Source organism: Urtica dioica, chromosome 10 (genome assembly GCF_054948205.1).
Source record: "Urtica dioica subsp. dioica isolate 48M chromosome 10, U.dioica_male_clone48M_v1_H2, whole genome shotgun sequence".
In the NCBI taxonomy this organism is placed as follows: domain Eukaryota; kingdom Viridiplantae; phylum Streptophyta; class Magnoliopsida; order Rosales; family Urticaceae; genus Urtica; species Urtica dioica.
Window position 1 is genome coordinate 6637257 of NC_142765.1, and position 27633 is coordinate 6664889.

A 27633-nucleotide genomic window follows, 5' to 3' on the forward strand; every position below is an offset into this window, starting at 1 on the left:
GTTTCCCCAGACAAACGAACACATTCCTAAGGTTGATCTTAAGTCTGTCTTGGATCCAGCCCAGTCTGCGTCAGTGAAGACTTGCACATCACGGCAGCTTTGTTTCTTAAACAACAAACCCTTTTTTCCCGGCGAAGACTTGAGGTATCTGAGGATCTTCATTACAGCTTCTAAGTGAACCTCAGATGGATCATTCATAAATCGACTTGCCATGCTGACTGAAAAACTTATATCTGGCCTAGTGTGAGTCAGATAAATAAGCTTTCCAACTAGCCTCTGGTATTGACCTTTGTCGACTCCCTTCTCAGTACTCCTATTGTCCATCTTTACTGTTGGATCCATGGGTATATCTGAGGGTTTACTGCCGAGCATACCTGTCTCCGTGAGCAGGTCTAGGGTATACTTTCTTTGTGATACAGTGATTCATATCTTCGACCTTGCCACTTCCATTCCTAAGAAGTATCTGAGCTCCCCAAGATCTTTAACCTCGAACTCGGCTGCTAATACTGCTTTGAGCTTCATGATCTCTTCTTCATCATCACCTGTGAGGATTATATCATCCACATAGACACTGAGGATGGTACATTTTCCCTGAGCTGAATGCTTGGTGAACAAGGTGTGATCTGCATGGCTTTGCGTGTAGTGGCAACTTTTGAGTACTCGAGTGAAGCGACCAAACCAGGCTCAGGGACTTGTGGAGATGACATACTTGGTCTTTAGCCTTTGCTTTCTCATCTTCAAACCCCGGGGGCAAGTCCATATACACTTCTTCCTCGAGCGTACCATTGAGAAATGCATTTTTCACATCTAGTTGGAACAATGGCCAGTCCAAACTAGAAGCGATTGACATCAATACTCGGATTGTATTCAGCTTGGCCACTGGTGCAAAGGTCTCTTGGTAATCTATCCCATAAGCTTGTGTATACCCTTTGGCGACGAGTCTCGCTTTGTACCTCTCGATTGATCCGTCAGACTTGTACTTAACTGTAAATAGCCATCTACAACCAACTGTCTTCTTCCATTCAGGCAGTGCAGTGATGCTTCAAGTCTTGTTCTTTTCAAGTGCCAATATCTCATCTCTCGCTGCTTGTCTCCATTCCGGAGTCTTCATGGCCTCTTGAATTGTGGTTGGGATAGTAACCTGATCCACTTGAGTCACAAATGCCCTGTAACTAGTGGAGAGGTTTCCATAGTAGACGAAGTCTTGAATACGGTAAGGGCCACAGGCACGAGTTGGCTTTCTTAGGGCAATAGGGAGTTCCAAGTCAGTTGCACTATCAGTTGTACTAAGTATAGATGAGTTAGGACTTATGTTACCTTGATCTGATTCATCTTGACTATTTGAGGATTGAGTTGGAGATGCTTCATGGTGATGCTGAACTGTGTGGTTCTCTTGAGGCAGGTGGTCAATGTGAGGGTCTGGGATAGTGTCAATTTGGTCAATGTGAGGGTCTGGGATAGTGTCAATGAGGCTTAGAGAATCAGCTTGTGAGGTTGAGCTGTGATTTTCATGAGGTGATGTGGCTAAGGGTTCTCTTATGTTGTTGGGGGTCAAAGAATGGTATATTCTCATGAAAGGTAACATCATAAGATATATAGACTTTCTTGTTCTGAGGTGAGTAACACTTGTATCCTTTTTTAGTTGAAGAATAACCAATAAAGATGCATTTGATTGACCTAGGGTCTAGCTTACTGTGATCATATGTGTGCACAAAAACCGAGCATCCAAACACCTTAGGAGAAATGGTTGATATTAACCTAGTTATAGGAAAAGACTCACGGAGGACTTCACATGGTGTTCTAAACTTGAGGACTCTTGATGGCATCCTATTAATAAGATAGGTGGCAGTTAAAATGGCTTCTCCCCATAGGTATTGTGGTACTTGTGAAGTGAACATGATAGACCTAGCAACTTCTAATAGGTGTCTATTTTTTCTTTCGGCTCTTCCATTTTGTTGTGGTGTTTGTACACATGAACTGATGTGGATGATTCCGTGTGATTGGAAATACTGGTTGAGTTGGGAATTAAAGTAATCTTTGGCATTATCTGAGTGAATGATCTGAATGTCTGTTGTAAACTGATTTTTGATCATCTTATGGAATTGTATGATGATAGAACTAGCCTCAGATTTTTCTTTCATAAGGTAAACCCAGCTTAATCTAGTGTGGTCATCAATAACAGACAAGAACCATCTAGCACCGTTTATATTTTTCACTCGTGAGGGACCCCAAATATCACTATGTATGACGGAGAATGGTTTAGAGGGAACATAGTTCTTAGGACTGTAAGTGCTACGAGTATGCTTTGATAATTGACACACATCACACTGAAATAAACTTGCATCTTTATTAAGAAATAATTCAGGAAACATTTTCTTGAGATACACGAAATTTGGGTGACCTAACCGATATTGATTCAACATGATATCCTTATCGTTTTGAGAGAAGGCTAACTTATTTTGAAGAATAGAGGTTGAAGCTACTTTGTGGGAGTCATTGTTGGTCTTGATAAGGTAGAGTCCACCACACATTTCAGCACTGCCAATCGTCATCCCGGATCTCTTTCCCTGAATAGAACAAGACATATCATCAAAAATTGTTAGGCAACATGAATCCTTAGTCACTTTGTAAACTGATAGGAGATTGCAGTGCAATTTTGGTACGTATAGCACAGCTTTTAGTGTGAGTTGTTGGGAGATTTTCAGTTTTTCACTGATCCAACACCAGCTACCAAAGCCCTTGAACCATCGGCTATAGTGACATATAGTTTCTCATCATTTGGAGTGTAATTACTGAACAAATGGATATTGCTGGACATGTGATCCGACGCTCCAGAATCCATAATCCACACAATTGAGATACTTGTATTCACATGGTATGCTGTTAGGGCTTGGATAGCTCGAGTTATAGTACCTTTTTGGGCCACTAACCCTGATGAACTTGGAGTGGAAGGGTCGCTGGATTGATTAGCTTTTCTGATCAGGCAAGTGAGCATCTCCAACTGTTCTGGACTGAATGGACAGGTGGAAGCTGAGTTAGCTTGCGTGTCAGGCACCTTTGAGAACTTTGATGGCTTCCAATTGGCAGGTTTTTCGTGGATCTCCCAACACGTCTCTCTAGTATGCCCCGGCTTCTTGCAGTGTTCGCAATATGGTCGTCCTTTCTTCACTTTGTTGTAGGGTGCCTTGGCAGCGAAGGCTTGTGACTCTTCGTGGGCGATCAAGGCAGAGGCATCGAGTGGACTTGGTGAGGTTGGCGAGTTGATCTGAGTGTTCATCATGAGTTTTCTGCGGCTTTCTTCCTGTCTGACCATAGAGAACGCCTCGCGGAGTGATGGGAGTGGCTTGATGCTCAAGATTCTCCCCCTGACTTCGTCTAGTTCCTTGGTGAGGCCTAGTAAGAGCTTGAACACGCGCTTTGTTTCCAGGATTTTGGTGTAGAGGATCGAGTCTTCAGGGCAGCTCCACTTGTGCTGGTCATAGACATCAATTCTCTGCCAAAGCCTGGTTAGAGTGCTGTAATATTGAGTTACTGATGCATCACCTTGTTTGAGATCGTGAAGGTGGTTTTCAGTTTCAAATAGCTCAGATGTATTCTCCGTGTCGGAGAAGGTGACTCGAGCTGCTTCCCAGATCTCCGAGGCGGTTGAGTATAGAAGGAAATTCTCTCCAATTTCCTGAGTCATGGAGTTGATCAACCACGACATGACCATATTGTTTTCGGCTTTCCAGACCTTGTACTTTGGGTCATCTGTCTTCGGGGCTTTAGCTTCTCCAGTGAGATGGTCGTCTTTGCTTCGACCACAGATAAACATTTGAACGGACTGAGACCATTGTAAGTAGTTTTGGCCGTTGAGTTTATGGTTGGTGATAGTGTGTGGGTTTTGGTCGGCCATGGAGGTGTTTAGGGTTGGTCTTTCGGAGGATGATGCAAGGGCGTGGGATTGGCCGTATTTTGTCATTGATATCGAGTTTGAACCCGCTCTGATACCATGTAGAATTCTGGGAAAAGATTGAGAGAATTCTCGATATATTTTCAGATACTCAAATGAGTCTTTTTATACAGGGAAATGACGAATAATAAAACTTAAATACCATAATAATAGCCTATTATTCCGATATCTTAACAGCCAAGATATTCGGAGCTAAACATGCCTAAAGACTCGGTAACTTAATTACCAAGCTAACTAATAGCAGAAAATAAAGGAACAATATTAATAAAACGAAACAAGGCTCGCAGCTCGCACTTCGGAGATCGCTCAACTCGCAGATCGCACAACTCCTCAGCGAGCTTTGCTCCAGCTCGCAGTTCGGAGATCGCTCAACTCCTCAGCTACGCTCCAGCTCGCAGTTCGGAGATCGCTCAACTCCTCAGCTACGCTCCAGCTCGCTTCAGCTCGCTCCAGCCCGTACAGTTCTATAATATATATATATATATATATATATATATATATATATATATATCCTTAACATAGTTAATAAGAGGCAAAGCCTCTTTAACTTTTATCTTGGTGCCGCCACGTGGCGCCTCCAAGAGGCAACACGTGGCGGCCAGTTTTTTTTTTTTTTTTTTTTTTTTTTTTTTTTTTTTCCTTTTTTTTGCTTCCGATTTTAGTTTTTTTTTTTTTTTTTTCTTTTTTCTTTTTTTATTTATTTTGGTTTTGGTTTTGAACTTTTTTTTGCTTCCGATTTTGGTTTTTTTTTTTCCCTTTTTTTTTATTTTGGTTTTGAATTTTTCTTTTTTTCCTTTCAATTTTGATTTTTTTTCCTTCCGGCCATTAATTTTTTATGTATGTTATAATCATAATTATTAATACTATATTATACTATATCAATAACATACATTATCCTTTATTTTTTTTCCAGACCTTTAATTTTTTTTCCCTCTTTCATCAATATATTTTGTATATCTTTTTATTTATATTATTTCCTTTTTTCTCCCTCTTTCATCAATATATTTTGTATAATTTTTTTATGTATATTATAATCGTGATTACTAATACTATATTATACTATACCAATAACATATTATACCAATAACATACATTATTATGAGTATATGTTTGGAAAAACTTTGATTTCTTTTATCAGAATTTAACTTCGACTTTTCCTTACCTAATTTTTTTTCCCATAATACTTCTAAGAAATCTGACAGATAGGAAAACATTCAGTATTTTGAAAACCTTTGAATCATAAAAGAATTTTTTTTCTACTTTTTGTTATTTTTTAAACATCATTGACAACGATTTTGCTAGATTTAATTTAATACAATTAAAAATCTTCAACTTACTCTATTTTACTTATTTTTTTTACTTTAAAAAAAAATTAAAAAATTGTTAACTCGCGCATCCGCGTTTATAAAACTAGTATATATATATATAAACAAAGTTTTATGTTTGTTGTGCGCATTTCTTATTCTTTGGTAATCATTGAATTAACGGATAGTATTATTTCTTATTCTCCGTCGATTGATTTTTAATAATAAATATTAATTAATATATGTTGGTTGGGTACTTGTTAAATATGAACTAAAGTTGAACTATTTTGCAAATTATATATATTGAACATTAATCAAGGTCGAGTAGTACCGCTGTAGAGTATGTCAAAGATCTCAAGTGATAAGCTCTTACTATAGGGGTAACATTAACGACATTTTGTCGACTGATAAATTGTTTGTTTACGTAACAATGAAAAAACAAAAAAGAGTTTTCATATGTGTATACATATATGTTAAATATATACATAATTTTTTAGAAATAGTATTGAGTTTGATACGAAAATAATTGACAAATATTAATACTCAATCATTTAAGAGTTTAATAAAGATTCTTTATAAATAATTGTTATTTTGTGTTTAGAGTTGGTAAAACTGAATATAAAAAAACACATGGCAATTGTTTTTAATTTGTACTTAAAAACACACGTGTGATTCAATTCAAACTCAACGAGAAACACAGTTTGTCAGCTAACAAAAAGCCAGCGTACGTTAGAAGCTTCTATGAAATGTTTGGCTTAATGTACGCCATCAACCATACGCCATTTGCTAAAATACGCTATCCCTCACTATCCTTTATTTAGGGGCACATCAATATTCCATGTACCTACTCGAGCAATAATAATAAAAAATCCATGTACCTACCTACCAAAGCACAGTATTGAAAAGTAATAATTTTTTTTATTCACATGAATTCTTGGTATAGAAACTTTGTTTCGTAATTTAAACCAAATTAAGATTGTGTTAATGGCTATGATAAAATGAACACTATTTTTAGAGGCTCTATGTTTGACCTGCATTTTAATTAATGCATATATCAAAATAGACTAATAAAGTTATTCTTATATTATTACGCCAAAGAGAGACATGGTGTCTTTAATTTATTTTATGAAGTTATCTTTGGAATTGTGACAGTTTTGTTGAATAAGAATTTTATTATTATTATTTTTTTTGAAATTTGGGTTCGCAATTTAAATGGGAGAAAATAACACATTTATACCTTGTGTTTTAGTGAAATGTCGAGTTTAACCTTCGGTTTTCAAAAATGTCGAGTTCATACCCTCTGTTTAACTAAAATGACGAAATTATACACTCTGATACCCTGAAATGAATAACAGCATCACAAATCTCCATTTCATTGATATTAACTCTTATATAAGAAAAACCAAATCAAATCTAAATCTCAATTTTGAAATAAAAATAGCCTTAAATTGAAATTAAATAATAAAACTCATACCTCCTAAGAAATGACTTCATTCCGTGTTCGAATTGTAACTCTAAATCCTGGATTCTCTGTTCGAATATGCGATTTTGATGACTATCAACTATCGATGTTTACCTCTTTACCTCTTTCTGTGTTCTTCATGATTAAGAGACTGTTGTTTATTTTTTAGTTTTTAAATAAATTACATATATGGCGCGAATGAATAAAGATAATTGGTGTTTATATATAAATATTATAGTCAACGTCAATGAAAAGTCAATAAAAAGAATATTCGTGACACTGTTGTCTATTTCAGGGTATAATTTCGTCATTTTAGTTAAACAGATGGTATAATTACGTCATTATAGTTAAACAGATGGTATGAACTCGACATTTTTGAAAATCGAGAGTTAAACTCGACATTTCACTAAAACACAAGGTATAAATGTGTTATTTTCCCTTTAAATGGGGAAAAAAGTCAATCTAAGCAAAGTTGAATTAATGAGTAAAATATAGTGAAAATAACACATTTATAACATGTGTTTTAGTGAAATGTTGAAAGACTATATTAGTAAAAAAAAATAACAAGTTTAGTGACTAAGAGTGCTATCCCAATTACTTATTTTTTTATTATTGCATGATTTTATACATTATTATGAGATAAAACAAATTAAAACATTAAAATTTAAATAATAAGGAAAGAGAAAAAGAAAAAAAGACTGTGAAAAAAATCCATGAAAATCTAAGGAAATAAATTCACTTGCTTTATATATACATACATGTATGTATAGATACATCTTCTTTTGCTCTCTTTCTCACTATTGATTAACAAAAGAAAATAGAGAAAAAACGAAGACCAGAAAAGAAGAACTAGAGAGAGAGAAACCGAAAAAAAAAAAGAAGAGAGAGAGAGGAGAGAGAAAGTAGAGAGAGAGAGCCATGGTTTCAACCAGACGAAGTGGATCTCTCTCCGGTAAAAGATCTTCGCCGCCGTCGAGCGATAAATCACCGCCGTCTCCGAAGCGTCACAAGGTATCGGAGAAGAAGATAACACAACTATTTATTTTAATTTATATTATTTTAAACAACCATTTCTGTTTGTTTCTGAGTTTATTTTGTCGCTGGAGTTTTCAAAGACACAGTCTTTATCATCGATTTTGCGGTTTTCTAGGGTTGTAATTCGGTTTTCATTTTTTATTCAGGCCGAGAACGGAGATGCGTCGGAGAAGTCGACTTCACCGGCGGCGGAGAATTCGAAGGAGGTGAGTACTCCGGCGGCTCCTCCGCTACCGGAAGATCCCGGAGAATGCGGTTCCGACGCTCCTCCGATCGCCGCCGTGGAAGGAGCGAGCTCTGCGAAGACCGAGGCAGCTTCTACTCATGCTCAGATCGTTGAAGGTGAGAGTTTTTTTTTTTCGGTTAACTCTTTGGATACTATCTATGAATTTGGGGCATTTAATTTCACGCCTTGGTTTTTGAACTAAAAAAATTCAAGAAATTCGGTCTCTTAGAATAAAAGTTCTAATCTTGATTGTTGTGGCTGGGTTTTTTTAGGCTCTCCTCCGCCAGTTATCGATAAGGCGAAGAGCACAGTTTCAGGTGGATATTATCTGAAGCCAGATTTCGACTTGCCTTGGGGTAGACTTTTGACCCAGTCACCTCAGGTTAGTACTTTTCTTTAATCCAAATCGTTCGATCAAACAGACGATATTTTTTGATTTCTTGAGCATGAGTTGTCTATTTTTTTTTATCACCACAGAACCCAAATATTATGCTTTCCGGAGCCTTTTTCACGGTCGGTGCGAGCAGAAGCTGCAATTTGTCTCTCAAGGAACAGAGCACGAGCGGAATTCTTTGCAAAATCAAGCGCTCCGGGGTAAATTTTTCTTTTTTTTTATTGCCGCTTAGTTTGTAGGAGTATTGTTAGTGTTGTGGGATGGGTCGGAATGTCAGTGTCGAATCTATATCAGTTTTATCTTTATCAAAGTCGAGCTTCGTAAATGTATATGCAGTTTTGACCACTCACTCTTTCTGGACATGATCAGCGCTTGGTGTTCCTAGACAGCACGGGAAGCAAAGGAACGGTGCTCGTGAACGGCACCGCGGTCAAGAAGAATTCGACTTGTACTCTCAACTCGGGCGACGAGTTGGTTTTCGGATTTTTGGGGAATCACTCATACGTATCCTTCTTCACGAGCCATTATTTCCATCATTCATTAGACAGCGGACTTTAGAACTAAACCCTAGTTTTTCTTTTTTTCCATAACTTTTTGCCGTAATAGATTATTCAGATGCTTATGAACGACGTCCCGGTCAAGGGTTTGGAGACCGCCCACAACCCCGTGGGAAAATATTTACACGCGGAAAGACGCACCGGAGACCCTTCTGACGTGGCCGGGGCTTCCATATTGGCGTCTCTGTCGAGCCTCAGACAAGACTTGTCGAGATGGAAGTCTCCGACCCAACCTGCCGGAAAAACACATTCTTCGGTTGAGCTCGACGGTCCGGAGGGAGACTCAACCCCGAACTTGATGGGAAATGACGATAAGGCCCCCGACTGCGTTCCGGACGGGCAACCCGGAACAGAGTCAGGCAATGTAAAAATCTCTGGGATGAATCATTTGCTAGGGCCTCTATTGAGGATGTTAGGCGGACCGTCTTGTTGTAAACTGAAATATAGCAAAGGTGTGTTTAAACAGGTCGCCGAGGAAGTGAACGATTGGTCGCGGGATTCACAGCCGGCGGCCTCCACGTCTGGCATGTCTGTGCGATGTGCGGTTTTCAAAGAAGACATTCATGCCAAGATACTCGATGGCAAAGACATTGATGTTTCATTCGACAACTTCCCATACTATCTAAGGTAAATTAGCAAAATAGCCAACTTAAACGTTGAGAATTGCTAAATAGCCAACTTAAACGTTGAGAATTGCTAAATAACCAAAGTTTGGTAAATATTAGGTAAATAACCAATTTTATATATTTACAAACGTAAATATTAAGTAAATAGGCACTGCCATATTAAGCCACGTCATCATTTATGGCTATTTATCTAATATTTACTAAACCTTGACTATTTAGCAATATCAAACGTTTAAGTTGACTATTTTTCTAATTTTTTGTATTTTTTTTGGGTATTATAGCTAAATAAGTAGCCAATTGAAATCAAAGGATTTACTAAATAGCCGAGGTTTGGCTAGAATTAGTGAAGTAGCCAGAATTTACAAAAAAATAAAAGAAAAAAAAAGTGCAAGTAAATTTATCCTGTCAATAAAATTTTCGACTGTGGTAAAGGCTTATATACCGGTGTCTATTTTTATTGGCAGTGTAAAAAAAAAGTCGCGACAACATTATTTTGGCTATTTTGTCTTTTGTTTTTATCACTTAAAAGGCATATTTGAGCAAATTGTGATTTGATTATTGTTTTTCTTTGCAGTGACAATACAAAAAATGTGTTAATTGCTGCGACATTTATTCATCTGAAACGCAAAGAGCATGCAAAGTACACATCACATCTCAGCACCGTGAACCCGCGAATATTGCTTTCTGGCCCCGCAGGTTTGTTGGTTTTTCTGATTGTAGTTGTGTTTACCGATTTCCACGACACATGTTGTGTGATTTCATAAATCTGACTAGCCAAAGCTTCAAAATCCCACAGGGTCGGAGATATATCAAGAGATGTTGGCAAAGGCTCTGGCTAACTACTACGGTGCTAAGCTACTCATATTTGACAGCCAGTCATTTTTGGCTGTAAGATAGATTGCACTTTCTGTATCTCATATCTAACCCTCCCAATTTATAATCAATTCTTTGTTTTCACATATAGCATCTGACTTTCACAGATTTTATAATTTTTAGGGCCTATCGTCGAAGGAAGCCGAGCTTCTGAAGGATGAATCGAACGCCGAGAAATCGAAGGATTTAGAAACCGACTCGACGAAGATTGACTCGGATCAGCCAATGTGCGAAGCCGCCGCCGATGTTCCGAGCTCTTCAAACGATCCTTGTGCACCGGAAGCTCAGACTAAGACGATATGTGATACAGTCCCTTCATCGTCTGGGACATCTAAGACTTACTTATTTAAAATAGGTATGTGATAGATAGGTCCTGTTTTCGAATATTCGAGTATGATTATAAAAACATTACAGTGATGTAAGAATTAGGTAAATAGGGCTTTTTATTTATGTTATAGTTTGGAGTATTCTATCCTTTACACTGTGATAAAGCCTAAAACCTGGAATAAAAACAAAGTGCAAACATAAAAAATAAGGGTTATTAAGTTATATAGCCACACGGTTATAGTGAATTGTGATATAGCTCACCTTTGGTTAATTTCTTGTAAATAGCCAAGTTAACTTATTAACAGATTAGTAAAAGACTTATTTAACCCAGCCAAACATGTAAATAAGGTAGTTAATAGGCTGCCACGTATGCAAGTTGGCTATTTACAAAGTATTTACCAAAGGTTGACTAATTTACAATTCCTATAGTTTAGGTGGTTTATGTAGTCAATTTTTTGAAAAAATAATCTACTAGCAAACAAACAACATTCTAAGGGTAAATCAAAGCAAATCGTCTCCTAATCTCCAGCCCAACACCTCTCTCCATTTAGAACCCCGATCCCTCCAACCGAGCCCATCTGCTCATTTTGGGCCCCTTTAGCCCTCCTCACATAGGTAAACCTCAGTGGTGTTTTATCAGTGCCCCTAAAACTCATATAGCTTGAGAAGTCTATATATATATATATATATATATATTGTTGCACAGCCTTGTATCATGTGCTCTCTTAAATTATGCAGGTGATAGAGTAAGATTCAACGGTGCAGCTTCTCCTGGTTTATATTCGTGTCAGTCAAGGTACGATCTTTACGCACAGTTTTTGTTTATTTATTATTTATTCCCCCTGGATGCCAAGGTTATAAAAAAAGTTGTACTTTTTTGTTGCCTTTTTTTTTTTTTTTTTTTTTTTTTTTCCCCTCTATCTTGGGCCGTCTTCACTGTATGCTGCCCAAATTCACAGGGGAGGCCCACCAAACGGAACACGCGGGAAGGTTCTGTTGGTTTTCGAGGGTAATCCTTTGGCAAAAATTGGCGTGAGGTTCGACAAAGCGTTTCACGATGGGGTTAATCTCGGAGGTGGTTGTGAACCTGGTTACGGACACTTTTGTAACGGTGCGAAGACTCGGCAATACTATCATTGCTTTATGAACTTGAGCCTTTGTGACTGTTGTTTAAACTTGTGTTGTTTCTTTGCTTTCTCTTGCAGCTTCCGATCTTCGTGTGGAGAACTCGGGCGTCGAGGAATTGGATAAGTTACTAATTAACACCTTGTTTAAGGTTAGCATTTTAGTTTTTTTTCTTCTTATTTTCACAAATTTTTTTTTTAACCCTCCTGTCCCCCTGGTATTATTATTCGCTTGACACAATCTCGTTTTCAGGCCGTACGTAGCGAGAGCCGAAATTCTCCTTTCATTTTGTTCATGAAGGACGCTGAGAAGTCTCTTGTTGGAAACACAGATTCGTACACTTCTTTTAAGTGCCGCTTGGAAACCCTTCCTGATAATGTGGTTGTGATTGGTTCACATACGCAAATCGACAATCGGAAAGAGAAGGTTGAACTTAAAAAGGAAAAAAAAATTACCTCTTTTTTTGTTTTACTGAGAACCATTGTTATGCTTGGATACTAAATGGTTGTTTAAACACATATTTTCAGTCACATCCCGGCGGTCTTCTCTTCACCAAGTTTGGGAGCAACCAAACTGCTCTTTTCGACTTAGCTTTCCCGGTAATCATCCCTTCTTTATTTTTCCGAATTTGACGCTGTAGAAACTAGAAGAGCTTATATATAGAGCTCATAAAAAAGTGCCGTGTTGCTAATATACTGTTACCATCTCAGGATAGCTTCGGAAGACTGCATGATAGAGGGAAAGAAGTTCCGAAGTCTACCAAACATTTAGCTAAGCTCTTTCCCAATAAAGTCACTGTTAATATGCCACAGGTCCGTCGAGTTCAAACTTCTAATGTGGTTTCTTCGGTTACAAGTTTCGGGTTATCCCGAAAGTTACAAAAATATGACAATGACGGTTGTTGCAGGATGAGGCTGCTCTTGTCTCTTGGAAGCAATTATTGGACAGAGATTCCGAAACTCTCAAAATGAAAGGAAACCTAAATCACTTGCGCACAGTGAGACTTTTTTGTTTTTTTTTTCTTTTGTTATTATACCTTTGGGCTGACGACAAAGATTTCAATTAACACGGAGACCAATAATATTATAGGTTTTGAGTCGGAATGGACTGGAATGTGATGGGCTCGAGATTTTATGCGTCAAGGATCAGACACTTACAAATGAAAGTAAGTTTTGCTGTTTAAATTTTGTAGCGCAGTGTATACAAAATTAAAATATTTTTCTTTTTAAATTTTTTTTTTCCTGAACGTGTTGGTGTTTTTTCAGGTGCTGAAAAGGTGGTTGGATGGGCTTTAAGCCATCATCTAATGCAGAATCCTGAAATTGACGGCAATGTAAATTCCAATGCCAATGCCGAGACAAAAGTTGTTTTGTCTAGTGAGAGGTAATTTCTTATCTTTTTCTTGGTGAAAATTAGATGTAGATGTAACTATATAACATAGTTACTGTGTAATTTTGTATATTTGGCAGCATCCAGTATGGTATTGAGATGCTACATGCTCTGCAAAATGAATCGAAAAGTCTGAAGAAGTCGCTGAAGGTGAGAATTTAATGGACTTTGAGCAATAGTTTGTGCTTTCACTCTGTGAAAAGTAATATCTAGTTCTATCATTACGCGATAACATTTGCTTTCCATCTTATTTCGAATGCTTGTTTCGGCCGAAATCAGGATGTTGTAACTGAAAACGATTTCGAGAAGAGGCTTTTAGCGGATGTTATTCCACCAAGTGATATTGGAGTAACTTTTGATGATATCGGAGCTCTCGAGAACGTCAAAGATACTTTGAAGGAATTGGTGATGCTTCCTCTGCAAAGGCCTGAACTTTTCTGCAAGGGCCAACTGACCAAGGTTTTTTTCATCATATTTTATTCTATATTTGCACTCGGAAACACATAAATTGCAGTCATTTTTCTATTTTTATTTTATTCTTATATTCTAAATATCTCATTTCTTTTTGTTTTCTTTCTATTATGTAGCCTTGCAAGGGAATACTGTTATTTGGCCCTCCCGGAACGGGAAAGACGATGCTCGCAAAGGCGGTGGCTACTGAAGCCGGTGCAAATTTCATCAACATTTCCATGTCTAGCATTACATCTAAGGTCTATAGATTCTACGCAATTTATTTATTGACCATCTCTTGTTTTACTCTAAAAGAAAACTAACTTTCTTTCCCCTCTTTTTTATTTTATTTTTATTTTTATTTAGTGGTTTGGGGAGGGTGAGAAGTACGTGAAAGCCGTGTTCTCGCTAGCTAGCAAAATCGCCCCCGCAGTTGTGTTTGTTGACGAAGTAAGGTTTTTTTTTTTTTTTTTTTTTTTTTTTTTTTTTTTTAAATAGTTTTGACTGATTTCACTTCTCATTTTTCTGCAAAATAATAACATCACTTTGGAATAGTGCAAATTTAAACCTTTCACAAATTATGCAAATATATAGAAATAGAATAGGTTATTAATTTATAATTTAGTTTCTATATAATATGAAATTTTACCATGTGATTTACTATGAGCTCTTGTAATTTACTCATCAAGTTCCAACTTTTACATTTAGGAATGTCTCTAATCAACATGTGATATTTTGACATTCCCGAACATAAATTAAAAGATTTCTAGTTTTTTTTTATTTTTTTTATTTAATACGACTTTAATTCTTTAAAATTATAGAATAGGGCTTAAATTTGCAGAAATAAAAAAAATTTAGGGCTTGAATTTGCGTAATTGATAAAGAAAAGGGTAATATTTTTTAGAAAAATTTAAAGTGAGGGTATTATTGTTAGGTTACCATATATATTTTGTTAATCTGATAATGATATTTTGTTGGGCTCTAATATATAGGTTGACAGCATGTTGGGGCGGAGAGAGAATCCCGGGGAACACGAAGCCATGCGCAAGATGAAAAATGAATTCATGGTAAATTGGGATGGCTTACGAACAAAAGATACAGAGCGGGTCCTAGTTCTTGCTGCTACAAATAGGCCCTTTGACCTCGACGAGGCTGTCGTCCGAAGGCTTCCTCGTAGGTTAGTCAAACATCATCTTATTTCCTACTTTTATTTTTTTGGGTGCTTAATATGATTCAGATTTGTATTGGGAAACTGATTTGAATTCTGTACTTATTTTTTTTGTTCAACTCTGTTCGTTCCAGATTGATGGTAAATTTGCCAGACGCCCCTAACCGAGCAAAGATAATGAAAGTCATCCTGGCTAAAGAGGATTTATCTCCTGATTTCGATTTCGATTCGGTTGCGAATATGACCGATGGATATTCAGGAAGTGATCTCAAGGTCACATACATTATTGCTTGCATTTTTATTTTCTTCCAATTATTTTTTGCTTATAATGTAACGACTAATGAGGTTATAAATAATTGCAGAATTTATGTGTGGCTGCTGCGCATCGCCCGATCAAGGAGATCTTGGAGAAGGAAAAGAAGGTCTACTTTCACCCGAACAATAAAATATTGATTTTTTTAATTTTTTTTTTATTTTTTGGTACTAATGTGTTGATAAACGAAATACAGGAGCGCGAAGCAGCGATAGCGGAAGGAAAACCTGTACCGGCGCTGAGTAGTAGCACCGATGTACGCCATTTAAACATGGACGATTTCAAATACGCTCATGAACAGGTAAAGGAAGAAAAAAAAAAAGATTCGACCTTTTTGTCTTTCGATCGATCCTTCTTAAATACTTTGCTCATTCATATCTGTCGGGCTTTTTGGTTATTAGGTATGTGCGAGCGTATCGTCCGAGTCGGCAAACATGACGGAGCTTTTGCAGTGGAATGAGTTATACGGCGAAGGGGGTTCGAGAAAAAAGACAGCTCTCAGCTACTTCATGTGAAGTGTCTACATGTACAAATATCGGCTTTTTTCCTTTTATTTAGCGCTTTTTTTTAAATTTTAATTTCATCACCCATCGATATATTTCGCTCCTCGAAGCCTGTGTCGTCTCGGAATTTTTTTCCCTCAGAATAGGAGGGTTTCGAGGAGCCATTTTGTCTGTAAAATGAGACCGCAAGTCATAATAAGTGTAGCTTTTTTTTTTTTTTTTTTTTTTTTTTTTTTTTTTTTTCTGTAGCTTTATATTGTCTTGTTTGGGAAATCAATTCCCACCTATTAAAGCTATATTCGACAATAAAGTTTATTTCATTATTGTTGGGTATAGCACTCCTTTCATTTACTTATCAATTGAAAATTATAGAAAAAATTCAATACTTCCTAATGGATTTTGTATTAAAATTTGTAGTGTTAGAAATTAAGTGGGCTCTCACCTGGCTCATCGGGGCCTATGGACGGAACACTATTTTTTGTTCCCTCCAAACAGGAATTCCGGTGGCAAACAGTATATGATGTTCTGATCTACTTGCCACGGTATTCCTTAATAACTGGAACAGAATTTCTGTGCAACAAACAGAAACTTCTTTTTCTGATTAAACAAAATGAAATTGATTTGGGTTTTCATAGATTTATAATGTAAGTTTTTTTTTTTTTTTTTTTTTTTTTTTTTTTTTTTAATGTTAAGGGGCTATAATGCAAATACTAAATAATGAACTAGAAGAAATTGAAAATACATCGTTAAAATCTCTTCAAGCAAATTCAATGAGAAGATCTAGGTGTAAAGAGTACTAATAAATCATAAATATTAGGAAGTTTTGAAAATAAAAAAATCTCAAGCATTTCGAGAGCTAAATTACTATGCCGTTTGTAGATAATGTCATGTTTTTTTTACTAGCAAAAAAAAAAAAAAAAGAAAAAGAAAAAAAAAGAGGTTGTGTTTTTCCTTCCTCATCGAGATATAAATTAAAGTGCTCGAGTGTTGTAAGATGTTATCTCGTTTCAGATTTCAACCAACTTTTGATTTAGGATTAAAACCAAGTTTATAGAACTCCATTTTAGCTTGGAGTGGATGAGGTGAATTGGGAGATTTCATTCTCATTCACACAATCAAAAGAGGATGAGGTTGACTTTGTTTTTTCTTTCTAGATTGACTTCGACTTGTGAATTTTTGGATGTTGACCTGTTTGCTCTAAATAGGAGTAAATCAAAGGCTTTTTACTTTTTTGGACTTTTTTTCAAAAAGGTCACAAATAGGACTTGGTAATTAATTTTGATTTATGTAATTACCCTTTTACCCCCGTGAATATTAAAATTTAAATAAAAAATGTTACTATTTTATTAATGACCGGATTTCTTACCTTGCCTCCACGTCACCTTCCTCACTTACCTTGCCTCCACGTCACCTTCCTCTTCATTTCTTCATTGACCGAGTTTAACCAGAAGAGAGAGAGAGAGAGTGAGAGCGAGCGACAAAAAAAAAACCCGTCCAACTTCCTTAACCAAACCGTCTCGATTTGTTTTTCAAACTCCATAATCTCACTCACTTCGTCACTCTCGTCCATTCTTCGCCCAAGAAATGAAGATAAAGAACAAGTCGCCGACCAAACGCCCCCCAAAAGTTCCAAAACCTAACCCTAAAAAGAGGAGTCTTCCTCAATCATCGGCTGAAACTCCACCTCCAGTGACGCATGCATCCCCGCGTCGGAGTCCACGCGTGACTTTTGGCTCGGAGTCACCAATGCAAAACTCCCCGGCGAAGAAATGGAAGAAGGTTCTTGCGCCGCCGAAGAAGAAGAGGAAGGTGGTTCTTGAGTCGCCTTCAAATTCTGACTCCTCTGTTCCTTGTACATCCGAGAGACATCAGAAGGTGAGTTTTTTTACTTGCATGTTAATTTTGTGTTGATTATGTGTGGATTTTGTGTTGATTCATGGGTTTGCATGTTTATTGTGTGTTTCATGTAACTGTTAGTTTGACAAAAGTGTTCATTTTTTACGTTATTGGGGATTCTGTGTGTATTTTGTAAGAAAATTAGATTTTTCTAGGCTTGCTCATATTAGATGTAGGTTCTATGAATTGTTTTGTGTCACGCAGAAGTTTCGTGAAACAATTGATTAATAGCGTTGGTATTCCTCCCAAAACAACTCATTTAAGAAGTCTAGGATGTCATGACGTTCCTCTCACGAGAAATAGTGATCTCGTGACGTTCCTGTCACGAATATTATGCACTTCGTGACGTTCATATCACGAAAAAGGGGAACTTCGTGACGTTCCTGTCACGAAACATGGGGACTTCGTGACGTTCCTGTCACGAAAAAGGGGAACTTCGTGACGTTGGTGTCACGAAACATGGGGATTTCGTGACGTTCCTGTCACGAAACATGGGGACTTCGTGACGTTCCTGTCACGAAACATGGGGACTTCAAGTCACGAAACGGTACGTTTTCGTGACATACCAGTCACGAAATTGTTCCATTTGATGGAATTTAATGAGAAATCTCTTCTTCTTTTCATTAAATCCGTCGTAGGGGATCAATGGTTGTTATGAATATTAAAATGTTAAAATTTGAAAAATAAATGGACATCCTACCTATAATATCAAGAAAGTATGAGAAGGATAAATGGTAAGTGAGTTCTACTTACCTAGAACATCTTGACGAACTAATGTGTTTTGTATCGTGAAGTGTTGTTGACATACATTCATTTGTCCCATTTCATTTCATCATCTCAAAGGGACAGAATTTAAAGTACTCTAATAAACATATAAACATAGGTAAATGAGGTTGAACGTCATGTCGTCCGACATGTCGATTTCAACTCTAATTTATCCTTAATGTTGGAATTTTTTTATTAATAGCGTTGGTAGTCCTCCCAAAACAACTCATTTAAGAGTCTAGAAGGGGATGTCACCCGTCACGCAAAATAGTGATCTCGTGACGTTCCTGTCACGAAAAATGGGGACTTCGTGACGTTCCTGTCACGAAACATGGGGACTTCGTGACGTTCCTGTCACGAAAACTGGGGACTTCGTGACGTTCCTGTCACGAAACATGGGGAATTCGTGACGTTCCTGTCACGAAAAATGGGGATTTCGTGACGTTCCCGTCATGAAACATGGGGATTTCGTGACGTTCCCGTCACGAAACATGGGGACTTCAAGTCACGAAACGGTACGTTTTCGTGACATACCAGTCACGAAATTGTTTCCTTTGATGGAATTTAATGAGAAATCTCTTCTTCTTTTCATTAAATCCGTCGTAGGGGATCAATGGTTGTTATGAATATTAAAATGTTAAAATTTGAAAAATAAATGGTCATCCTACCTATAATATCAAGAAAGTATGAGAATGATAAATGGTAAGTGAGTTCTACTTACCTAGAACATCTTGACGAACTAATGCGTTTTGTATCGTTAAGTGTTGTTGACATACATTCATTTGTCTCATTTCATTTCATCATCTCAAAGGGACAGAATTTAAAGTACTCTAATAAACATATGAACATAGGTGAATGAGGTTGAACGTCATGTCGTCCGACATGTCGTTTTCAACTCTAATTTCTCCTTAATGTTGGAATGTTTTGATTAATAGCGTTGGTATTCCTCCCAAAACAACTCATTTAAGAGTCTAGGATGTCATGACGTTCCTCTCACGAGAAATAGTGATCTTGTGACGTTCATGTCACGAATATTATGCACTTCGTGACGTTCATATCACGAAAAAGGGGAACTTCGTGACGTTCCTGTCACGAAACATGGGGACTTCGTGACGTTCCTGTCACGAAAAAGGGGAACTTCGTGACGTTGGTGTCACGAAACATGGGGATTTCGTGACGTTCCTGTCACGAAACATGGGGACTTCGTGACGTTCCTGTCACGAAACATGGGGACTTCAAGTCACGAAACGGTACGTTTTCGTGACATACCAGTCACGAAATTGTTCCATTTGATGGAATTTAATGAGAAATCTCTTCTTCTTTTCATTAAATCCGTCGTAGGGGATCAATGGTTGTTATGAATATTAAAATGTTAAAATTTGAAAAATAAATGGACATCCTACCTATAATATCAAGAAAGTATGAGAAGGATAAATGGTAAGTGAGTTCTACTTACCTAGAACATCTTGACGAACTAATGTGTTTTGTATCGTGAAGTGTTGTTGACATACATTCATTTGTCCCATTTCATTTCATCATCTCAAAGGGACAGAATTTAAAGTACTCTAATAAACATATAAACATAGGTAAATGAGGTTGAACGTCATGTCGTCCGACATGTCGATTTCAACTCTAATTTATCCTTAATGTTGGAATTTTTTTATTAATAGCGTTGGTAGTCCTCCCAAAACAACTCATTTAAGAGTCTAGAAGGGGATGTCACCCGTCACGCAAAATAGTGATCTCGTGACGTTCCTGTCACGAAAAATGGGGACTTCGTGACGTTCCTGTCACGAAACATGGGGACTTCGTGACGTTCCTGTCACGAAAACTGGGGACTTCGTGACGTTCCTGTCACGAAACATGGGGAATTCGTGACGTTCCTGTCACGAAAAATGGGGATTTCGTGACGTTCCCGTCATGAAACATGGGGATTTCGTGACGTTCCCGTCACGAAACATGGGGACTTCAAGTCACGAAACGGTACGTTTTCGTGACATACCAGTCACGAAATTGTTTCCTTTGATGGAATTTAATGAGAAATCTCTTCTTCTTTTCATTAAATCCGTCGTAGGGGATCAATGGTTGTTATGAATATTAAAATGTTAAAATTTGAAAAATAAATGGTCATCCTACCTATAATATCAAGAAAGTATGAGAATGATAAATGGTAAGTGAGTTCTACTTACCTAGAACATCTTGACGAACTAATGCGTTTTGTATCGTTAAGTGTTGTTGACATACATTCATTTGTCTCATTTCATTTCATCATCTCAAAGGGACAGAATTTAAAGTACTCTAATAAACATATGAACATAGGTGAATGAGGTTGAACGTCATGTCGTCCGACATGTCGTTTTCAACTCTAATTTCTCCTTAATGTTGGAATGTTTTGATTAATAGCGTTGGTATTCCTCCCAAAACAACTCATTTAAGAGTCTAGGATGTCATGACGTTCCTCTCACGAGAAATAGTGATCTTGTGACGTTCATGTCACGAATATTATGCACTTCGTGACGTTCATATCACGAAAAAGGGGAACTTCGTGACGTTCCTGTCACGAAACATGGGGACTTCGTGACGTTCCTGTCACGAAAAAGGGGAACTTCGTGACGTTGGTGTCACGAAACATGGGGATTTCGTGACGTTCCTGTCACGAAACATGGGGACTTCGTGACGTTCCTGTCACGAAACATGGGGACTTCAAGTCACGAAACGGTACGTTTTCGTGACATACCAGTCACGAAATTGTTCCATTTGATGGAATTTAATGAGAAATCTCTTCTTCTTTTCATTAAATCCGTCGTAGGGGATCAATGGTTGTTATGAATATTAAAATGTTAAAATTTGAAAAATAAATGGACATCCTACCTATAATATCAAGAAAGTATGAGAAGGATAAATGGTAAGTGAGTTCTACTTACCTAGAACATCTTGACGAACTAATGTGTTTTGTATCGTGAAGTGTTGTTGACATACATTCATTTGTCCCATTTCATTTCATCATCTCAAAGGGACAGAATTTAAAGTACTCTAATAAACATATAAACATAGGTAAATGAGGTTGAACGTCATGTCGTCCGACATGTCGATTTCAACTCTAATTTATCCTTAATGTTGGAATTTTTTTTATTAATAGCGTTGGTAGTCCTCCCAAAACAACTCATTTAAGAGTCTAGAAGGGGATGTCATGACGTTCCCGTCACGCAAAATAGTGATCTCGTGACGTTCCTGTCACGAAAAATGGGGACTTCGTGACGTTCCTGTCACGAAACATGGGGACTTCGTGACGTTCCTGTCACGAAAACTGGGGACTTCGTGACGTTCCTGTCATGAAACATGGGGAATTCGTGGCGTTCCTGTCACGAAAAATGGGGATTTCGTGACGTTCCCGTCACGAAACATGGGGATTTCGTGACGTTCCCGTCACGAAACATGGGGATTTCGTGACGTTCCTGTCACGAAAATGAAGTCTTCAAGTCACGAAACGGTACGTTTTCGTGACATACCAGTCACGGAATTAAAATCAAAACATTAAAACATTAAAACATTGTAAATATTGAGTACTTCATCTCGAACTACATTTTATTTCTTTCCGTCAACCCCCCTTTGGCAAGCCGGCAAATCTTTATGGTCTTCGACAATAGCTCCCTTTGATTTAAAAAATTCCTCCCAATTCTCGCCGAATATTTCTTCAAGAACGGAGTTAGCCATCAAAACCGGAGATTTGTAATCCTCACCTGCATGCATCTCTACATACTCGTTGTATTCAGCGTCGCTCATGTCATGACGCTTCTTTAATTTCCTGGGAGGGCGCGGATATGGAATCATGTAATATCTCGCGGTCGAGTTTCTACTTCCTGAAGGCATCTCCGACGTCTCATTCACCGTCGACACCTTTTTACTCGAATCGCTTCCCTTCGTCGTTGGATCTTTAGCGTCCATTTCACCGTTAGACTCTTTCGAACAATATTATCAGTTTGATTTGAGGTAAATATTTAAGGTCGGATAAATATGAGGATTCCTTACCTAACTTTTGTACGTAAATGCTTAAATAAATTTTCTTACCTAACTTCCAAAGTTAGTTGTTCAGTAATTTAATTGCTATTAATGCCATTTATTGATATTAAATATCCATATCCCAATTACCAAGTCGGTCAAAACAGCAAAAGATATCATGGTTCATGAAAATGGCTCGAACTTCGTGACTTCTATGTCACGAAAATGGAATTTGTATCTGTTACAAAACACAATACATAATCCAATACAACACATACACACATAAATCTGTTACCTTGAAATCTGTTTACATCATACACACATATATTACAGCAAACATCATAATAACCAACAACACAATAATCAATCTCAGCCTCCGATTTGCTCGACAGTGATGCTCAATATCCAACTGCAACTGGTCAATTCTTCTCAGCAATCCTGGAATGATTTTCTTTGCTCTTTCAGAAACTTCAGGATCAATCCATTGAAAAAAACCACACCCACCCTCTGCCTGAAAATCACCAATTATAGCCTCAAAAATCAGGTATTTGTTTCTTGTATTAGAGCATATATGAGTTCTGGTTGTATTCAAACAGGATACAATATCCGGGCTAGCTGCAAAGTCGACAACTGCAAGTCCAATATTAACCAAATACCTTTGGGACGAAAAACCCAAATACCCAAAAATCCAAACCACTCTCAGAATAGGATTTTAATCAATTTCAACCAAACATTCAAAATCAAAATCCTTACCGTCGTCACGTGGCAATTTCTGAACCTCCTACCGGGATTATCCTTGGTCCATGACGTCCTCTCGACCCATTGCACGCCGCATTTACACAGAAATTCACCTGGAGAGTCTCTCATCGTCGTCGAGTCTCTCGTCGTAGTCGAGTCTCTGCGTTCGTGCTTCGTGTGCGACGAATAAGAGTGTTGCGATGAAGAAGCGCGGTTCACTGCCATTCTCAAGTTGAAACCTCACCGGCGATGAAGATAGATCAGACGAGAGACAGCAAAAGAAATCTGGGTCGAATTTGGGGATTTAGGGTTTCAAATAATTCTCAATTGTTTTATACGTACAAATGGTTTAAAGAGGTTTTAAAATAAAATAAAATAAAATGCTTTAAGCCCCTTGATGTCGTGACTTCTCTGTCACTAAAATGATGATATCGTGACTTCTCTGTCACGAAACAATTGAATGTCGTGATTTCTATGTCATGAAAAATGATGATTTCGTGACTTCCCTATCACGGAACAATTGGATGTCGTGACTTCTATGTCATGAAAAATGATGATGTCGTGACTTCGCTGTCACGAAAAAATTGGATGTCGTGACTTATATGTCATGAAAAATGATGATTTTGTGACGTCTCTGTCACGAAAAAATTTGATGTCGTGACTTCTATGTCACGAAGAATTGTTATTTCGTGACTTCTCTGTCAGTGAGAAATTGTTTAATGGGACTAAAACGTCACGAATGAGAAATATAAAAATCCATAACAAACATAACAAACTAAGTGAGAAATAAAGTAAAGTACAAATCCAAATTGGTACATCAAATAAAAAGTTTTTAAAAAAGGAACAATCGAGCTCATGTTCGGGGTCGGCTATGGTGGGTCGGGATCGCGTTGCGACATGTGGCTAGATTATGTCCTACTCCACCACAGCGACTGCATTTATTCCTTCTATCCTCATCCCCTTCCCATTGAGATGGTATTCTTTTCTTTTTCGGTCTTCCGGCGGCACGAGCCGCAACATGAGGTGGATTTACTATTTTTTGCGTGACTTCCTCTGGAAAATTCCACGACTCCTCGCTGCCAATTGGATGAATTACACCTGCATAACAACTTCTCCAATATTCGGTGGTGTAGTAATTTGATATGTACTTCTCAACTGCGAAGTTTCGAACACCGCAAGCCGTAATGCCGCGGGGACAGATAAAGTTGTCAGTTTGAAAGACACGGCAACTACATGTCTTCTCTCTCAAATTTACAGCCCACTTTTGCCCCTCTCTATCAACGACTTCAAACTCGTACACCGATGATGGACGCACCTGTTCCGCACCCAATACCATTTTGTTTACGGGTTATAATAAAAAACATCTTATAAAAAAAATTAAAAATTGAATGCCTATCACGTACCCCCAGTCCAGTAGATTTAGCGTGGTATTCTTCAAGTTTTTTATTCGCGTCAACGCAAAGGATCGTCAATGTTCCCAACGCTTTTTCTCTACGTTCGTAAAACCATTTACTCATTCTCTCCCGGAGAAAATCAAATAGCTTGGCAATAGGGAACTCTCTCGGTTTGACATTCATTGCATTCAGCGACTCGGCATTGTTTGATGTCATTATTGAGTACCTCTTCTCCGTGTAGAAACTACGAGCCCATTTTTCGTAGCCTACGTCGTTCTGAAGATACGCTCGGACTCTTGGATCTTCCTCATCTATCATAAGCATATACTTTTCAAACTCTGCATACGTGTATGCCTTTGCTGCAGCATAGAACGTCCAATTCACCTCTTTTGATAGACCTTTGATTTGGTTCTTCACGTTCTTCAAAAGATGAAACATGCAATAACCATGGTCTGAGTTAGTGAAAACCTTTTTCACACTGTTAATGATTCCCGCGTTCCTGTCAGACACTATGACCTGATGTGACCTCTCCCCGATTGCTTCCTTTAACCTTGTCAAGAAGTAAACCCACGATTCAGTAGATTCTGAATCACCAGCGCCGAATGCGAGGGGGTAAACTTGTTCATTCGCATCCATACCACATGCTGAAAACAGTGTGCCTTTATAGTAACTCTTCAAAAAAGTGCCGTCGATGATAACTACGGGCCGTAGATACTTCCACCCCCTTTTCCAAGCACTAAACGACATGAAGAAGTATTTGAAACGGTGGGATCGAGGAGTTGTGACAAGGTCGAATGACGAACCTGGATTGTTAGTCGACCACATGTACATGAATTTAGGCAGAGATCTATACGATGCATCATCGGTGCCAAACAATGATGATAGTGCCGCCTGTCTTGACCTCCATGCTTTTTTGTAGGACATGTCCACTCCAAAATCTTGTTGCATGTAGGACATGATGTCTTTGGGTTTGCATGGTGAACATGAGGGATCGATGTACCTGTGTTTCATAGTCTCGCCTACAAATGTGGACGTAGCCTGAGGATGTTCTCCTTGTCTGAATTGTGTAGCACACGTGTGCTCAGAATCATACCTGCAAGAATGTAAGAGCAATGTTAATTTCGGGTGACCACGATAATATCAATGTAGAAATAAGTAATAAGTCACCTCCTCACTTCAAAGATCTCGGATGTAGTCTTTTTTACTCCACGAACAGACCACGCGCATGAGTCATCTCGACAAACAACATGGATATACCGTTTGTTAGAAGTCTTCGTCTTGAACGTAAAATGTTTGGTGATTGCTAACATGCATAAATGTTTCTTCAGAGTTGCTTTGTTGGCGTACAATCCTCCTTTGACTAGTCTCAGCGGAGAGTGCATATCTGACACATCAAGGTCAGGATGCATATTTTGGTTATCCGTGGAAGGCGTAGCGCATTGACTCGTCCTCCTCATTCTAGAGCAAGGCGTACTAAACCGTTTTGGAGTGCCTGAGCGCGGAGGGGTCTGCCATGGTGTGCCTGAATGACTCTGATTCGGGTCGGGGATCTCGGGAGAACTAGCCTCCGACTTAGGAGAACTAGCCTCCGACTTAGGAGAACTAGCCTGAATGTCCGCTTGTGCTGGTTGACCGGTGTTCGGAGTTGAACCAACGCATGAGTCCGAAACCAACGGCTCTTGCTTCAATGGCTCCATATCTACTACCAAACTAAATTTGGATCTGTCCGGTTTCTCCTTCCGAAGATGCAAGTAACATTTCAAACTTAGGTCGGAGTCAATACTTACTGGGGGTACCGACCCTTCTGTCTCATAAGAAACACGGAGGACTTGATTTTTAGGTGAGCGATTGAGCGTGGCATACAATAGCTGCATAAACACCTCGTACGTTGCTTTTGCCGGTATTAAGATTCCCACTGCACACCCAGGGCCAGCCTCGTATCGTTCATGTTTCACCCATCTACCGCAATGCTTGACGAAGGTATGAATGTCTTTCATAACTGCAAATAGTGGAGATAAAGTCACATTAAATTATTTTCTCATAAAACTTTATTATATGCGCAGATATATAGTAAGCACTTGAATCCATATTATATAATATCGTTCATGTTTGTCATTGCAGACTTTAGTTTCGTGACAATAGTGTCACGAAATAATTTAATTTCGTGACAATAGTGTCACGAAATAATTTAATTTCGTGACAATAGTGTCACGAAATAATTTAATTTCGTGACAATAATGCCACGAAATTAAATATAGTGTCACGAAATAATTTCGTTTTGTGACTATATTGTCACGAAATATGGAGTCATGCTGAAGCTTTCGTGACTATGGGTGTCACGAAATAATTTAATTTCGTGACAATAGTGTCACGAAATAATTTCGTTTTGTGACTATATTGTCACGAAATATGGAGTCATGCTGAAGCTTTCGTGACTATGGGTGTCACGAAATAATTTAGTTTCGTGACAGTCACGAAATAATTTCGTTTTGTGACTATATTGTCACGAAAATATTGAGTCATGCTGAATCTTTCGTGACAACGTTGGTCACAAACACTGTAACGAAATGGCTATGTATGAGGGAGCTTACCGGAATAAAGAGCGAAAAGAGTGTCAATGTGGGAGCTTGCTGCGCCGGAAAGGGCAGAGAGAGACGGCGGCGAAGGTGGGTGGCCTTGGAAGACGACGGACGGCGCGAACTAAGAGAGAGAGGAGGGATGGCCGTCAAGTTTGAGAGAGAGGACGGACGCCGGCTGAGATCCAGACACCCCGACGACAATGGGACACGACGCCAATGGAGGTGATGCGACGGAGACAATGGAGGAGATGAAACAAGTGCAGTGGAGAAGATGAAGCCGAAATGAAAAGAAAGGAGAGATTGAGAGTAGGGTTTAGTTTTTAGGATTCTTAAAAAAAAATAAATAGAAAATAAATAAGGGTATAATGGTAATTACATAAATAGAAATAAATGAAGAGGTCCTATTGCTGACCTTTTAAAAAAAACGTCCAAAAAAGTCATTTGCCCTTTATTTACTCATAGTTTTGGAAAACTCCCGTTGATAAATGACAATAGTTGATCTTAGCTTTCACAATTGGTTGGTATTTTATTTCTCAGAAGTTCAGATGTTCTTATCTT

At 38.1% G+C, this 27633-nt stretch overlaps 3 protein-coding genes across 5 annotated transcripts; 1 reads left to right on the top strand and 2 right to left on the bottom strand.

The window, feature by feature from the left end:
• Positions 1-423: 423 nt before the first annotated feature.
• On the bottom strand, positions 424-3961 carry LOC149383291 (uncharacterized). The gene is made up of 5 exons (XM_089627737.1): positions 2714-3961; positions 2402-2567; positions 1142-1452; positions 710-1012; positions 424-591 (listed from the first exon to the last, which is right to left on the bottom strand). Exons 1-5 carry the CDS (start codon positions 3959-3961, stop codon positions 424-426), a joined length of 2196 nt encoding a protein of 731 aa, XP_089483863.1.
• A 3446-nt stretch (positions 3962-7407) lies between these two features.
• Positions 7408-16023, top strand: LOC149383292 (uncharacterized). 3 transcript variants are annotated; one of them, XM_089628361.1, is made up of 27 exons: positions 7411-7729; positions 7900-8095; positions 8252-8361; positions 8457-8573; positions 8743-8877; positions 8980-9294; positions 9397-9557; positions 10131-10252; positions 10353-10444; positions 10553-10784; positions 11495-11552; positions 11716-11867; positions 11962-12032; positions 12134-12307; positions 12409-12480; positions 12592-12693; positions 12789-12878; positions 12971-13046; positions 13147-13264; positions 13351-13420; positions 13550-13729; positions 13858-13980; positions 14087-14170; positions 14713-14897; positions 15023-15161; positions 15251-15502; positions 15603-16015. In XM_089628361.1, exons 1-27 carry the CDS (start codon positions 7637-7639, stop codon positions 15714-15716), a joined length of 3633 nt encoding a protein of 1210 aa, XP_089484487.1. In that variant the 5' UTR covers positions 7411-7636; the 3' UTR covers positions 15717-16015. The 3 variants fall into 3 exon arrangements, with proteins under 3 accessions (XP_089484485.1, XP_089484487.1, XP_089484486.1); XM_089628360.1 differs by having other exon boundaries at positions 7414-7729; positions 8980-9557; positions 15251-15310; positions 15398-15502; positions 15603-15966; XM_089628359.1 differs by having other exon boundaries at positions 7408-7729; positions 8980-9557; positions 15603-16023.
• A 6524-nt stretch (positions 16024-22547) lies between these two features.
• Positions 22548-26493, bottom strand: LOC149383293 (uncharacterized). Its single transcript, XM_089627738.1, has 8 exons — positions 25664-26493; positions 24506-25589; positions 24201-24417; positions 23216-23387; positions 22966-23020; positions 22714-22875; positions 22660-22667; positions 22548-22602 (listed from the first exon to the last, which is right to left on the bottom strand). The coding sequence occupies exons 1-8, from the start codon at positions 26491-26493 to the stop codon at positions 22548-22550; spliced, it is 2583 nt and encodes an 860-aa protein (XP_089483864.1).
• Between the last annotated feature and the right edge of the window lie 1140 nt (positions 26494-27633).

Coding starts and splice junctions, on each gene's coding strand:
- LOC149383292 (XM_089628359.1), top strand. CDS start 7,637: ATGGTTTCAACCAGACGAAGTGGATCTCTCTCCGGTAAAAGATCTTCG. Junction 7,730..7,899: donor CGTCTCCGAAGCGTCACAAG/GTATCGGAGAAG, acceptor TTTTTTATTCAG/GCCGAGAACGGAGATGCGTC. Junction 15,162..15,250: donor ATTCAGGAAGTGATCTCAAG/GTCACATACATT, acceptor AAATAATTGCAG/AATTTATGTGTGGCTGCTGC.
- LOC149383293 (XM_089627738.1), bottom strand. CDS start 26,493: ATGAAAGACATTCATACCTTCGTCAAGCATTGCGGTAGATGGGTGAAA. Junction 23,388..24,200: donor TTGGAGAAGTTGTTATGCAG/GTGTAATTCATC, acceptor AATTCGACCCAG/ATTTCTTTTGCTGTCTCTCG. Junction 23,021..23,215: donor GACGATGAGAGACTCTCCAG/GTGAATTTCTGT, acceptor TTCGTCCCAAAG/GTATTTGGTTAATATTGGAC.
- LOC149383291 (XM_089627737.1), bottom strand. CDS start 3,961: ATGACAAAATACGGCCAATCCCACGCCCTTGCATCATCCTCCGAAAGA. Junction 1,453..2,401: donor GTTGAATCAATATCGGTTAG/GTCACCCAAATT, acceptor ACACTATCCCAG/ACCCTCACATTGACCAAATT. Junction 592..709: donor AAGCAAAGGCTAAAGACCAA/GTATGTCATCTC, acceptor CATTCAGCTCAG/GGAAAATGTACCATCCTCAG.